At 31.8% G+C, this 15897-nt stretch overlaps 1 protein-coding gene across 1 annotated transcript in view; it reads right to left on the bottom strand.

Annotated features, from left to right (window-relative positions):
- The window catches only part of LOC131980207 (sodium channel protein type 4 subunit alpha B-like), a 107471-nt gene that overhangs the window by 6905 nt on the left and 84669 nt on the right, over positions 1 to 15897 (bottom strand). Inside the window, exons 18-25 of the mRNA XM_059344420.1 lie at positions 15125 to 15242; positions 14112 to 14266; positions 12329 to 12502; positions 6782 to 6904; positions 6050 to 6322; positions 2703 to 2756; positions 1822 to 1963; positions 735 to 835 (exon numbers count right to left, since the gene is read on the bottom strand). Coding sequence (XP_059200403.1) covers positions 735 to 835; positions 1822 to 1963; positions 2703 to 2756; positions 6050 to 6322; positions 6782 to 6904; positions 12329 to 12502; positions 14112 to 14266; positions 15125 to 15242 — 1140 coding nt within the window. The remainder of the gene's footprint in view (positions 1 to 734; positions 836 to 1821; positions 1964 to 2702; positions 2757 to 6049; positions 6323 to 6781; positions 6905 to 12328; positions 12503 to 14111; positions 14267 to 15124; positions 15243 to 15897) is intronic.

Raw genomic sequence — 15897 nt, 5'->3', positions numbered from 1 at the left:
CCAGACTCCGCCGCAGTTCGAAATTAAATTTGAGCGCGCAAGGCAGTCTGGGTATACCCAGGCTAGTAGCTCATAGTAAAAATCCAAGAGCATTGAATACATATTTTATTTGACCCTTTATAACAAATACGATCTAAAGTCACTGATTAATATGAATTTATAATCTATTTAAATTTTTTAAATGTATTTTCCGACATTTTTAGAGACACTGTGAGCAAAATTCATTACCGTAACATATTTTTAAATAAAAAAAAAAACAACGAATTTTTTTTTTTCTTTGGCAAGCACTTAAATATGCTCAAGTTGCTGGTATCACCAACATGTATTTTATTAAAATTTACACATATTTTAATGCAAACAATTCTATCATTACCTTAACATTTAACCATTTATTCTCATCAATTTTCGTTCAGATTTTGTTCTTTATACATTGTTCAAAGAAACATTATGTTTGATTATATTCTGTTAAATGATACATTTTTAAACAAATGTAATGTAAATGTGCATTACAGTAATGAATTTGTGAATCAAACGTATGCTTAAAAATATAGAACATATTGTTTTAACACAAAACAATGAATTGTACCTCATTATGGCTATATTGTTCATTCATATAAAAGTAAAATATATTTAGTTTAATAAAGTATGTCCTTATAATCTTCACAGACAGAACTTAGACTGGCTTCATGAGAATCATTATTAATACAACATTAAATGTGTGAATGATATTTTACCGCAGGCCTTGGTATTGGCTTTTGAGGCTTTTTAGATCCCAACTTCTTCATGGCGTTATAATACTTCTTCTGCTCTTCAGTCATGAAGATATCCTGTCCACCTAAGTATAGAGCAAAACACCAAACATTATTTTTTACAGAAAAATGCAAACCCTCCTGTTATTAAGTATTTATTTTGGGGGGTGAAACTTCTTCTGCTTGGCTTAATACGTGTAATCAACGTATAAAATGAAAATGGTTCATTTCACATATCAATGTCATGTAAAGCCATTCCATTTTTATATGTAGGTCTTTCCAATGTACATAAAAAAAGTTTTTACATGCATTTTTTATGAAAAACGAGTGAATTATCCTCATTGAACCTGATCTGTGAGAGGAAAAATGTGAGAGGAGAAAATAAAATGGAATGGGATAACAAGGTCATAGGAGGGATAAATAAACAATAAATACCCATATAACTCAATTTAGGTAATAAAAAAACCTCACATTACTTAACCCTTCTGTTGCGGGTCAAAATGACCCATTTCAAAGTTTAAAAATATAAAAACAAAAAAAGTATGAAAATGGTTAATTTCATATATTTGCATGTTTATATTAATAGATACTGAGGTGACTCGTGTTAATTTATCACTCCATAAAAGGAAAAAATGTAAAAATGTAAAATAAAAATTTAAAAACCTAATTGTCGTGTAAATCTACTGTATTTTTATGTAGGTCTTTCCAATGTCCATAAAAAAAAGTTTTAACGTGCATTTAAAAAAAATATATATAAACAATGTTTATTGAGATTTTTTGGTTTCTGACACTTTTGGATAATTAAACTTGTCCTGGGTCAAATTGACCAACAAACATTTTTGCTGTTGGTGAGAAACAAACATTACAGGAGAAGGTGACAAAACAAACCGATTACTTCCAAACCAGGTCAGTTAGTATCTGCACACAATTCTTCAAATGTGGCTTTGCCTGGAGAATGAAATATGTCGGATATTTAAAATTTGTGTAATTCTTTATGGCTGAGATGCCAAATCTTGTACATGGACAGAACTGCTTGCAAACACTAAAGGATCTGATGTTAGTGTTACAATACTCATCTTTCTTTTCTGCTGATTGAAATTGTCAATAATGACACCAATGAAGAGATTGAGAGTGAAGAAGGAGCCGAATATGATGAAGACGACGAAGTACAGGTACATGTAGAGGTTGATCTCTCTGATGGGCTGCTCCTCCACCTGGAACCAAACAGTTTACAGGTCAGCTGGTTACTGTGCAGGCGGCAATCTCCGTGTCTGAGCATGGAGGCCAACCAGGAAGTGCATAAAGCCTGCAATTCACCGAAAATTCCAGTAGGGGGTGCTAAGTTTGGCTGCAAAAGAAATCTGCCCATTCATTTCAGTGCTAAATTTGAAAACTTCTCACTTGATTTATTACCTCAGAAAAAAATTTCAGGGACAACACTATGGTCTCAATCGCTAGTAAAAAATCATGTTCAAGACAATCTGATGTCAATAGTTCTAATAATGGCCCCATTTAGAAGAAAATAGAAGATAAAGAATCGTATGATTTGGGGGCGGGGCTACCTTTGATTGACAGGTCACTGACGAGGCGAGCCGTCATCAGGAGAGAAGCAGAACAATGCGTATCCATGGAAACGTGTCAATAAAGTTATATATAACGTTATATAGATAGAAAAGAGGACGTTTAGCGGTTTGGTCTCATAACTTTGACCCTTTCACTGTATTTTCACTTAATGACAGTTTATTTGAACGTTTTGTTCAGTAAATGTCTTGTTCAGCGTTTGGTTGGACTAACAGACACTCCAAGGAGTCGCTGCTCAGTTTTCTGAGGTAAGAAAGATAAACCACAAACCAATGGGTGACGTCACGGTGACTACGTCCATTATTTATATACAGTCTATGTTACTGTGACGTATTAATGATGGAGGTCAATGGAGAAGATAGACATACTTACTCCTCTAGAATCAACAGCTGCATGCATTATCTCCATCCATCCTTTAAATGTGGCCTATAAAACAACACAATAGTACACAACATTACTGCCTGAGCACTGTGAATTATTGACAGTGAGTCATTGTGGATCATTTAACAGGTTACCTTTCGAGGTCCTTTTTAAAAAAAATTCAGAATTGGTGGTTGTGATCAGTGGGTGTTTAGGGGGAGATAGCAGGTCAACAATAAATGGCACATAGAAGTGTTGAACATCATCTGAAAGCTTTGAACCTGAAGATGAATTTGAGATGCAGCAGGTTTATACTACATGAGGAAAAATATGTGGTTTTTACCTTAAACTGCTTATCTTTTTTTGGAGATAGGGTTGAAATTTACTACGAGGTTTTGCTATCCAAACTGTGTTGATGTGCTTTTTTAACCCTTTGATGCACAACATGGGTCTAAAGTGACCCGACAGATTTTTTATGTTCTATATCGTTGCAATGAATTATTTTCATCATTCAGTATTCCAGGTTTTCCTCAATTAGTTTGTTTTTGATCATCATACATCCTAATTTCATGTTTTCCTTTATTCATTTTTTAATAAAATCCCTTTTTGTGTCACTACTCTTCTAATGCACAACATGGGTCAAAAATGACCCATATCCATTTTTTTTAGCTTAGTAGTTTGCTAAGCTAACTACGTAGCTAACTTCTTGGCTAAGTAGTTAGCTTAGCAAGCTACTTAGCCAAATAGTTAGCTATGTAATAACACAAAACCTTTTTTTCTTCATAAAGTATGAGCGGCAAAATGGAAATAATGATCTGTTGTTATCAAAAACAAGATATTTAAAGAATATCTGGAATATATTCAATCATAAAATAACTTGATATCAAAAGATAGAGCACAGAAACACACAGTAAGCATTACATAACGTCATTTTTGACCCATGTTGTGCATTAAAAGAGGTGTCAATATGTTGTGCATCAAAGGGTTAAATAAAGACAGAAACTTAGAGGCTAACAAAAGCAACCTTGACAGGCTACCTTATTAAATATATACAGAAAAAATGGGTAAAAGAACAATCACATGCCCTGAACTGATCGGGTTAAAGTCTGCAGCATGTTGCTGTACCTTAGACAAGTTTTAATACCATTTCCACAAATACACTGATCCTTTAAAACACCAATCAATTTAGCTCCAAAGCTACATACACAGTTAGTGTTTTTAAAGACAAAAAAAGGTAACACTTTACAATAACCATCATTTATAGATGGTAAACAGATAGTTTATTAATGTTTAATCATCATTTATATACTGCATATAGGCCATTTAGAATGGTAAATAGATAATTTATTAATGTTTATCTAACTAAGTAATTTATAAATGGCAAATAGATGTTATATCAATGTAAGTTTATAGTTACTTTACCATTAAGAAACAATTAAATTATAATTATTAGTTTATTAATAGTTTAAGTTGCACTCATTATAACATTTTTAACACCATATTAAGTATGTTAATGATTTAGAAAAGATTCATATACATTTAAGAAATTGGTTGAAAACATTTAAAGATTAAATATGTAGTAAATGGTTAATAATTGGTTTATAAACCATCTATAAACATAACTTAGTTGGTTATTGTAAAGTGTTACCCCCAAACATACAATACAGTGTATTTATAACACAACATGTTCTGATTCGTGAACAGCACCTGGTTTAAATTAATGTTTGTCATCAGCATAAAGTAGTAGGCATGTTCAGTCATGGAAAAAAATATTAGACCACCCATTTTAATGCCTGGTACAACTAAAGGTACATTTGTTTCGAAAAAAATATATAATGATAACAACAAAAAATAGCTGATAAGAGTTTGATTTAAGAGCTGATATCTAGACATTTTTCATGGTTTTCTATATAATAATTAAAATCATTATCAATAAAACCATGTTAAATGTCTAGATATCAGCTCTTAAATCAAACTCTTATCAGTTATTTTTGTTATTATCATTATATTTGTCTAAACAAATGTACCTTTAGTTGTACCAGGCATTAAAATGAACAAGAAACTGAAGAAAAAAAGATTGATCTAATCATTTTTTCCATGACTGCATGTAAAAAGGAGACTTGTGGGAACCCAGAGAGCCAATTTTCATTCATTATTCATTATTTGTATTTTTTTAAAACAACTTCCCCCCAGAGAAATGGCCCTTTACTGTGATTGTGCAACTACAATTTTGGGGTGCTGCCTTTTAAACAACACTTAAAAGTGAGAACAAATTATGAAATGATGGCGACTTCCATTAAGGATTGATCGAAATTTTCAATTCAGATAGTAAAAAAATGAAAATGTGGCAGTGTATCGGTAAAAGACAGATTATTATTTGATGTCTCTTTGTGACATAAATATGAAGCAACATGTCATGACACGTGAAAATCGCCAAAACTTCCTTTATAAATAGACGTTGTAGCATCATTTGGACAACTTCCCAACAAGATATCCCTTTGGACCTCTGAACACTATTGTTTAATTAGTTTAATTATTTTAATTATTATTATTTATTATTTAATTATTACCATCATCTGCCAACCATCCTACCAACTGATGTTCTTTTTTTAACTTCCTAAGTGTCCTTGTTCTTGTTCTATTCTGTGTTTTTTTCTATTTTTGTTTTTATTTATGCTACCTCAGTATTTTATTCTATTGTATTTTATTGTACTTGAATACCGGACTGCTGTGAAAACCGAATTTCCCTTTGGGGATGAATAAAGTAATCAATCAATCAATCAATCAATCAATCAATCAATCAATCTATCAATCTATCTATCTATCTATCTATCTATCTATCTATCTATCTATCTATCATCCATCCATCCATCCATCTATCATCCATCCATCCATGTATCATCCATCCATCTATCATCCATCCATCCATCCATCCATCCATCCATCTATCATCCCTCCATCCATCCATCCATCTATCATCCATCCATCCATCCATCCATCCATCCATCCATCCATCCATCTATCATCCATCCATCCATCCATCCATCCATCCATCTATCATCCCTCCATCCATCCATCCATCTATCATCCATCCATCCATCCACCCATCCATCCATCTATCCATCCATCCATCCATCCATCCATCCATCCATCCATCCATCCATCTATCATCCATCCATCTATCATCCATCCATCCATCCATCCATCCATCTATCATCCATCCATCCATCTATCTATCTATCTATCTATCTATCTATCTATCTATCTATCTATCTATCTATCTATCTATCTATCTATCTATCTATCTACGTATCTATCTATTGAAAAACGTTCAAACAGAGCAGCAGAGTAGAACTCACCACTTGCAGCAGGGAGAGGTATCCCAGTCCCACGTTATCAAAGTTGACCTTAACTTTGGTCCAGTAGAACTGCGTGTCGTTCATGGAGAGACATTCTGACTTGTTGTTGACGGCCGACACGCTGTGGATGAAGCCCGTTCTGTTCACACACTTCCCAAACTTCCCGGCGAACAGGTTGACGCCCATGATGCTGAAGATGAGCCAGAAGATGAGACAGACGAGCAGAACGTTCATGATGGAGGGGATGGCTCCGATCAGAGCGTTCACCACCACCTGAGGAGACCAGAGAGACAGACAGGTTAGTCTCACAACAAGCTTATTATAGTTAACGAACACTAACGAAATAACGAAAACTAACTAAAAAATTTACGAAAACTAACGAAAACGAAATAACGAAAACTAACGAAATAACTACTAGAATTGAAAAAACATTTTCGTTAACTGAAATAAAAATAAAAACGAGTTTTTTAAAAACTGAAACGGTATTGTACACTGTAAAAATGTCCCGTTGTTTTTACAGAAAAAAACTGGCAGCTGTGGTTACCAGAATACTTCCGTAAAGAATACAGTACATATGTCAACATCTTTACAGAACAACTTGTCTTCAAAACTACAACAATAACGAACAAACTAGAGTGAAGATATAAACTCTGTGGTGGAGGTAATAATCAATGGATTTATCAGCAATATACTGCAGAAACTTGTTTGTAGAAGAGATTTGTCATTTCTCACCCGCATGCCCTCAAATCTGGACAGAGCTCTGAGAGGTCTCAGAGCTCGTAGAGTCCTCAGAGACTTGATGGCAGCGAAGTCGGAGTATCCCAGTGAGTTCGCTACCAGGCTGATCAGAGACACCTGTATGGAGAATAGAGAGACGAGGGGACGGTGAGAATCAGAACATGGATTCAGATTTATCTGTCAGTTATTGATCATGTTTAAACCTGGTGGGAAAGTAGCAAAATCTCTCTTTATAACACAAGAGGACCAACAGAAACCTTGTCAAAAGCGCTGAATAAAGCAAAATTGTCCATATTTATCAACATATTAGATAAGAAACTGCATATAGTTTTCTTTTTAGCAATTACATCTTTTACACTTTTGAAGAATAAATATAAAAGACCATGAAAGATAGGTAGAAAACATCTGAAGAGCCATATTTTTTTTTTGTATTTTGGGACATTCCACAGTTAGGAACACAATTATTTATTTTTGAGGTTTAGATTCAGTTTGGTTGTTGTGTATATTTATTTATTTTTTTAGCAAATTTTGATTTCCACTCTATTCTACATCCAAAACGGACAAAACAAAATGGTATTCCGCTGTTGAATGACCCGTGGATGACAGCTATGAATGGAAATGGCGTGATATAAATGGAAGAAATTCATGTCATGACTGATGACAAAACACAGACCAGTATGCACATATGGACAAACAGTGTCCATGAATGCATACTCAGCTATATATGCATATAAAATATGTATATATATCAAATAGAGGGAGTTTTATAAAGAATTTATATCTATCTTTGCCAATTTTTTTTTCCAATTTGCGTCAAATTGATCCAATAACTTCATTAAAAACCAATTTAGGATTAATAAGGTCCCAATGGTCTCAATTTCTTTATAAAAGTCTATTTACACATGTGTTTGTCCAATATATCTAAAGAAGATACTCAAAACTGTTTTAGTCTTTGGCTCCAAGAAAGTACAGACAGAAAAAGACAAAAAAAAAAGGCTGGAAACAAAGTAAAGTGGTAGTTTTTGTAGAGAGAAACTGGAGTTGCAGCTATCAACATGATTTGTCTTTTTTTTTTCTTTTCTAAACAGACATAAAATAAAACACTTTAGACCTGAGCTCAACCGGTGAATTTCTAAATTGAGTAAAGTGTTTGTTCAGCAACATTTTAGAGGTTTAATAAGCTGTTTAAATCTTCTGTAGATAAACCTTAGCGTCAATGGCACTGCATTTGTTTTTGATATAAAAGCCAAGGTCCTGAAGCAGCTGATTCAAAGACTGAAAGATTGTTATGAGAGCAGTTTTTAATATTTGTGCGCTTCTTAAGAAGAGCGTCTGTTTGGACACAAGACGGTGGCTTTTGATATCACAACAGAAAGCACTTACGAGTGAAGGAACACAGAAGCATTTGTGAGGCAGATGCAAGTTTTTCCCATCCATACTCACCTGGACCTGCTAACTACAACTTACCCTAACAACAGAGCGGTCTGTGGCGATCTGTGTAACAGCAGGTGAGATCAGAGCAAGTCAAGTCAAGGCTGCACGCCTCGCCACGACACCACGACCACCACAGGCCACACCCACTTCACCCACTCTAACAGTCTGTTATATTATTTTATTAGGGCTGGGCGATATGGACCAGAAGGCATATCCTCATATATTTAGGCTGAATACAAGTAGTTTTATTGACACTGTTTATTTAAGTGGATATTAATACTGTATAACAACAGGAGAAAAATCAAAAGAAAAAAAAAAATCAAAGCTCGATAATAAAGTTGAAATGTTTAGAATAAAGTTGAAATAAAGAGAATGTAGTCGATAATAAAGTTGAAATAATGAGAATAAAGTCGAAATAACGAGAATATAGTCGATAATAAAGTTGAAATGTTTAGAATATAGTTGAAATAACGAGAATAAAGTTGATAATAAAGTTGAAATGTTTAGAATAAAGTTGAAATAATGAGAATAAAGTTGAAATATTGAGAATAAAGTCGATAATAAAGTTGAAATGTTTAGAATAAAGTTAAATAACGAGAATAAAGTTGAAAAAATAAGAATAAAGTCGAAATGACAAGAATAAAGTAGAAATTATGAGAATAAAGTCGATAATAAAGTTGAAATGTTTAGAATAAATCGAAATTACGAGAATAAATTCGAGATGACGAGAATAAAGTCGAAATTATGAGACTAAAGTAGAAAAAAACAGGAGTACCTTTTAAAAAAAAAATCAAAGCTCCATAAAGTGCACATTTAAATAATAATGTTTAGAATAAAGTTGAAATAATGAGAATAAAGTTGAAATAACGAGAATAAAGTTGAAATAACGAGAATAAAGTTGAAATTGCGAGAATAAAGTCGAAATTACGAGAATAAAGTTGAAATAACAAGAATAAAATCGAAATTACGAGAATAAAGTTGAAATTACGAGAATAAAGTTGAAATTACGACAATAAAGTCGAAATAACGAGAATAAAGTCGAAATAACGAGAATAAAGTTGAAATTACGAGAATAAAGTCGAAATAACAAGAATAAAGTTGAAATTACGAGAATAAAGTTGAAATTACGAGAATAAAGTCGAAATAACGAGAATAAAGTTGAAATTACGAGAATAAAGTTGAAATTACGAGAATAAAGTCAAAATAACTAGAATAAAATCGAAATGACGAGAATAAAGTTGAGATGTTGAGAATAAAGTCGAAATAACGAGAATAAAGTTGAAATTACGAGAATAAAGTCGAAATAACGAGAATAAACTTGAAATTACGAGAATAAAGTTGAAATCACAAGAATAAAGTCAAAATAACAAGAATAAAATCGAGATGTCAAGAATAAAGTTGAAATGACGAGAATAAAGTTGAAATAACGACAATAAAGTCGAAAATGACAAGAATAAAATCGAAAAAAACAGGAGTACCTTTAAAAAAAAAAAAAATCAAAGCTCCATAAAGTACACATTTAAATAAAAAAATATCTTAAATAAAAATAAAATAGGCCACTGGTGGTATAGTTTGTCCGAAAGTAGCTAAAAAATATATATATGTGTGGTCTGTGGCCTAGAGGTTAGGAAATCAGCTTGTTACCACTATAGTATGTCTATTTTTGTCAAAAATGGTTAAAAAAAAATGCTTAAAATGGGTCAATTATAGTCTGTAGAAACATATTAGAGAATCATATGGCCAGAAATAATTATATTTATATGAGAAAAAAATAACGAACATTACAAAACAACTAAATATGACAAACCCTAGTAAGGGCAGCATTTATATATAAAGAAAGAAAGAAAATTGAACTATATCGATATTTGCGATATGGTCTAATTCCACATCACGTTTAAAAATATATCGATATATCTTTTATATTGATATTTCGCCCAGCCCTAGTTTACATCAAGCAACATGACTCCCATCACTGAAGCACTTTGGAAAATTGTACAATGTAGCCGTGGAATACAATTTAAGTCAATATTAAACAAATAAATAAGTTATTTATTTGTTTAAAATTACATTAAGGATTACTTTGATTTACTTTAGGGGATTTTTAGCAGATCCATTTATTTAAAGGGACTTTTTTTATTATGACACATTTCTTTCTTTCAGGAGATTTATGTTGAAATAATTTTACATTTATTTTTTTCATGGGGCTTTTATTACATAATTCCAAGTTTATTAATAAACATAATTTTTTTCTTAGGGGACCTTTATTTCATAATTCCAAATGTATTTATATAAAGGGAATTTAAATTCCACATCCATTTATTTTAGGGGATTTTTTTTCATAATGCCACATTTATTTAATTCAGGAGATTTTTATTTTATAATTCAACATTTATTTTTATTTAGGAGATTTTTATTTTACAATTCTACATTGATATTTTTCAGGAGATTTTTTAAATATGATTCAACATTTATTTATTTCAGGAGATTTTTATTTTATAATTCTACATTTATTTATTTCAGGAGATTTTTATTTGATAATTCTATATTTATATTTTTCAGGAGATTTTTATTTTATTATTCTACATTTATTTTTTAAGGAGACTTTTATTACATAATTCAACATCCAATTATTAAAGTGGACTTTTCGCTACTTTTATTATTCTACATTTATTTTTGTTCTAGGGACCTTTATTTCATAATTCCAAATGTATTTAAATAAAGGGAATTTAAATTAATAATTCCACATCCATTTATTTAAGGGAATTTTTTTTCCATAATTCCACATTTATTTATTTCAAGAGATTTTCATTTTATAATTCTACATACATTTTTTAGAAGACTTTTTTTTCATAATTCCAAATTGATTTATTCCCACTATTGTTTCAAAATTTAACACTTATTCAATTCATTTGACTTTTATTTCCTCACACCACATTGTCTTTTTTAATCTAATTTCTTAATGCAATAAATAAAAATATTGTAATAAATGAAATAATTGTCCCCTGAAAGAAAACAAATAAAAAACATGCTTTTTAAAATATCTACTTTTAAAATGTATTTTATAACTTTATTAAATCATTTCTATATGTATGTATGTTAATATATTTATTTAATCCAGGATGTATTTCATAGGCACATGTATTTATTTCTTCAGCACATTTTTTACATTTATATATTGATTTAATACTGACTTAAATGGCATTCCACATTTAATTAACTTTAATTTATTTGAATATTTCTAGTGAAATAATCCAGAAAGTCTATTTACACATGTGTTTGTCCAATAAATAAAGTTGAAATATGGAGAATAAAGTTGAAATATGGAGAATAAAGTTGAAATTACGAGAATAAAGTCGAAATTACGAGAATAAAGTAGAAATAACAAGAATAAAGTCGAAATTACGAGAATAAAGTCGAAATAACAAGAATAAAATCGAAATTACGAGAATAAAGTCGAAATAACAAGAATAAAATCGAAATTACGAGAATAAAGTCGAAATTACGAGAATGAAGTTGAAATAACGAGAATAAAGTTGAAATTACGAGAATAAAGTTGAAATTACGAGAATAAAGTAGAAATAACAAGAATAAAGTCGAAATTACGAGAATAAAGTCGAAATTACGAGAATAAAATCGAAATTACGAGAATAAAGTCGAAATAACAAGAATAAAATCGAAATTACGAGAATAAAGTCGAAATAACAAGAATAAAATTGAAATTACGAGAATAAAGTTGAGATGTTGAGAATAAAGTCAAAATTTCTTCAGCACATTTTTTACATTTATATATTTATTTAATACCGACTTAAATGGCATTCCACATTTAATTAACTTTAATTTATTTGAATATTTCTAGTGAAATAATCCAGATTGTAAAAGAGTTTTATTTTGGCGAGGAGCAGCTGATGGTGGGAGTCATGAAGGTGTCTGGTTGTTGTAAAGCAGAAATGGATTTTAAAGTGCTTTCCTGTAAATAATGTGACACTCACCAAGCTGTAAGTCCCACAAACATGAAAGGCAACATTCAACGACAGTGAAAGGGTTTCTCCTCCGTTCTCACACGTTAAACCAGCATTTTGTGACAAAGACGTGCAAATGTTCACTTACATCCACGATGAGAAAGTCGAGCCAGCACCAGTAGTTGGTGAAATATTTCTTGAAGCCGTACGCGATCCACTTGAGGAACATCTCCAGCACGAAGATGTAGGAGAAGACCTTATCGGCGTACTCTAACACCACTTTAACCACTTTCCTCTTCTCGATGTAGATATCTTCAAACGCCTGCATGAGAAGAGCCAAAGAGGTGAGAAAACACAACAGAACGACTTGATTTCAGTTGAATTTTAAAGAAATATCGGTAACACTTTACAATAACCATCATTTAAAAATGTATGGTTGTTGGTAACATTGTCGGCAACATAGTATAAAGGAGGTGATTAAAGGTATACAAAGCTGTATAAACGTACATACGTATAAATGTATTTAAAGGTCATAAAAGGTATATAAACAGATTTAGAGGCCTATAAAGGTTATAAATGTATTTAGAAGTGTATAAAGGCATATAAATGAATTTAGAGTGTAATAATGGTATTTAAAGGTTTTAAAATGCATATAAATGTATATATAGAGGTGTATAATATATATATATATATATATAATATATATCTATGGTAAATAGACCTTTTTAGATTTATAAATGGTAAGCAGATAGTTTATTAATGTTTAATCACCATTTATAAACCGTATATAGGCCATTTAGAATTGTAAATAGAAAATGTATTAATGTTGAACTATAATTTATAAATGCCAAATAGAAGGTATATTAATGTAAGTTGATAGTTACTTTATCATAAACAAACAATTACATTATAATTATTGGTTTATTAATAGTTTTGCACTCATTATAACAATTTTAACACCATATTAGGTACGTAAATGATTACAAAATGATTCATAGACCTTTAAGAAATTGGTTGAAAACATTTAAAGATTAAATATGTATAGAATTTTGTAAATGGTTAATAATTGGTTTATAAACCATCTATAAATATTACTTAGATGGTTATTGTAAAGTGTTACCGAAATATCTAACCCTGAAGAAGACAGTTTTGTGTTACACTGGATTCTTCAGGAAAAAATGTCTTTTTCTTACATGCCTCATCAGTGGATGAAGAGAAAAATCTTAATAAATAAAAGTAAATGGGGGCAGAGTTTAACAAGGATGGAAGAGGATTCGGGGCCAGGTAAGAGAAAAAAATAATGAGAGGAGGATTTTTTTTTTCACTGTGCAGTTTGAGAAAAAGTCGAAATGACGAGAAAAAAGTCGAGATGTCGAGATGATGAGAATAAATTTGAGATGTTGAGAGTAAAGTCGAAATAACAAGAAAAAAGTAGAAATAATGAAAATAAAGTTGAGATGTTGATGTTGAAAATAAAGTTGAGATGTCGAGAATAAAGTTGAAATTAGAAGAATAAAACTGAAGTGACGAGAATAAAGTCGAAATAATGAAAATAAAGTTGAGATGATGAGAATAAAGTTGAAATAAATAAATAAATAAATAAATAAATAAATAAATAAATAAATATTTTATTCTAACTATATGGGCGACCGTGAATAAAAAAAATGCTCTGAGTGAATTTCAGTTCCCTCTGTTATACAGTTATCTGGGGCTTTTATTGTCAAAGGTAAGAACGGCTGCCTGTGATTAGCAAGGTTATTATAGTTAACGGAAACTAACGAAATAACGAAAACTAGAATTGAAAAAACATTTTCGTTAACTGAAATAAAAATAAAAACTAGAGTTTTTAAAAAAACGATAACTAACTGAAACTGTATTGTGTGGTTACAAAACTAACTAAAACTAAATGAATCAATAAGAGTTTTCCGTACCAGAGCCCCGCTGCTGAGCAGGATCATGAAGATGATGAAGGTCTCGAACCAGCTGTGCTCCACGATCTGGTAGCAGGTCTTCCTCAGCCTCCACCAGGCCTGGCCCAGCCCCCGGCTGGTGTCCACCTCACAGCAGTGGCAGTGTCTCAGGCAGACTGAGAGGAAAGAAGGCAGAGGAAGGAAGAACTCCATGGAGTCAGGAGGCTTATATGTCAGCCATATAAAATCTATGAGAAGCGATATATCAACTAAGAAGGTCAATCTTGGTGCCAAAATATACATTTTTCAGGATTACTTGTTAATTAATGGTTATTAAGGACCTTATTATAAAGCGTTACCAACTAATCTATTACAGTGTGGATATATAAAGTTTAGTAAATGTAATTACTATCATAACGGACACAGTAAGAACTGGTACAGTATGTAGAATAATCACACATAGAAAGATACTCTTACATGGCAAGCTCCTGGGTAAACACGGAGCATAGTGTCCCTTTAACTTCACAGTAAACTAATCGGTAACGCTTTATATTAAGGTCCTTGTAATAACCATTAATTAACAAGTAATAAGGCCCTTGTAAGTCCTTACAAGATGCTTATTAACATTATCATCCCTGATCTAGATTAATATATATCCGACTGCTTAGGAACTGAGTTGGAAATAACATAAATACATGGCCTAAGTGAACATATCTATTTGATCAAATAATCATCTAGTGATATTCTCAATAGCTTAAATGGACTCCTTGACCCAGAAAATGTAGATTTTGACACCAAGATTGACCTTCTAAGTGGCTTTAGAAGATATATTGGTTCTCATAGATTTTATATGGCTGCCATCTCAGATCCACAATCTTGATGAAGTGGCTCCCATCAAAAATTGAAACTTCTTTTGATGGAGAGCATGTTGAAAAAATGTGGTGCTTTTGTCCAGCGTGCCCCCTTTATTTAGCTAAGTTGCCTGAATAATAGAAAGAACATTGTAAAACAGTTTCAGTTTTCTCTCTGCTCACATTCAGGGAAACATTCCTCCGGCTCCATGCTGTCGTCTCCCAGCTCTGAGAAGTTGTCCAACTCTTCTCCAGGCTTCCTCAGATCCACCGTGCTGCCCTCTGATAGGCTGACCTTCTCCTGTAGTTACAAGTCTCACTGTTACTTTATTTATTACTTTACTTTTTTTTAATGTTTGGATAGGGACAGTGCACATTAATGAACATCGAAAAACATCTTTGTAAATATGCCGGATTATAGCAAGGCTGCTAGTTTGCATCCGTAGTCCCTAAAAAAATAAAAAGAAATACAAGTGTAAAAGACAGCAAGTACATAGGTAAGATACAAATAGAGGAGACAACACACACACACACACACACACACACACACACACACACACACACACACACACAACACAACACATAACAGACCCAGACAGGATATAACTATGCAATAAAAAGTAATGTTCAATTTGTCTCAAGTCCAGTTAGTGGTCACACTTTTGATGTGATTTGAGCCATTGTTTCAGATTTCCTTTAAAAGAAGGCATTTTTAAGACATTTTTATTTGTTCAGGCTTTTGATTAATTGTTTTGGGACTGTTATGGTTGTTTAAATTGCTGTTGTTTTGGTCTTTTAAAACTTGTATGTACATTTTTATGTTATGTGTATGATTTCTATGTGAAGCACTTTGTGACTTCTGTCTGTGAAAGGTGCTATATAAATAAAGTTTACCTACTTACTTACTTAGAAGAGTAAGTGGGACATTCCCTTATTTTGGAGGGAAAACTGTTCCA

Source organism: Centropristis striata, chromosome 11 (assembly GCF_030273125.1).
Source record: "Centropristis striata isolate RG_2023a ecotype Rhode Island chromosome 11, C.striata_1.0, whole genome shotgun sequence".
In the NCBI taxonomy this organism is placed as follows: Eukaryota; Metazoa; Chordata; class Actinopteri; order Perciformes; family Serranidae; genus Centropristis; species Centropristis striata.
The sequence above is the reverse complement of the archived record's forward strand: the minus strand, read 5'-3'. Positions and strand labels throughout refer to the sequence as shown.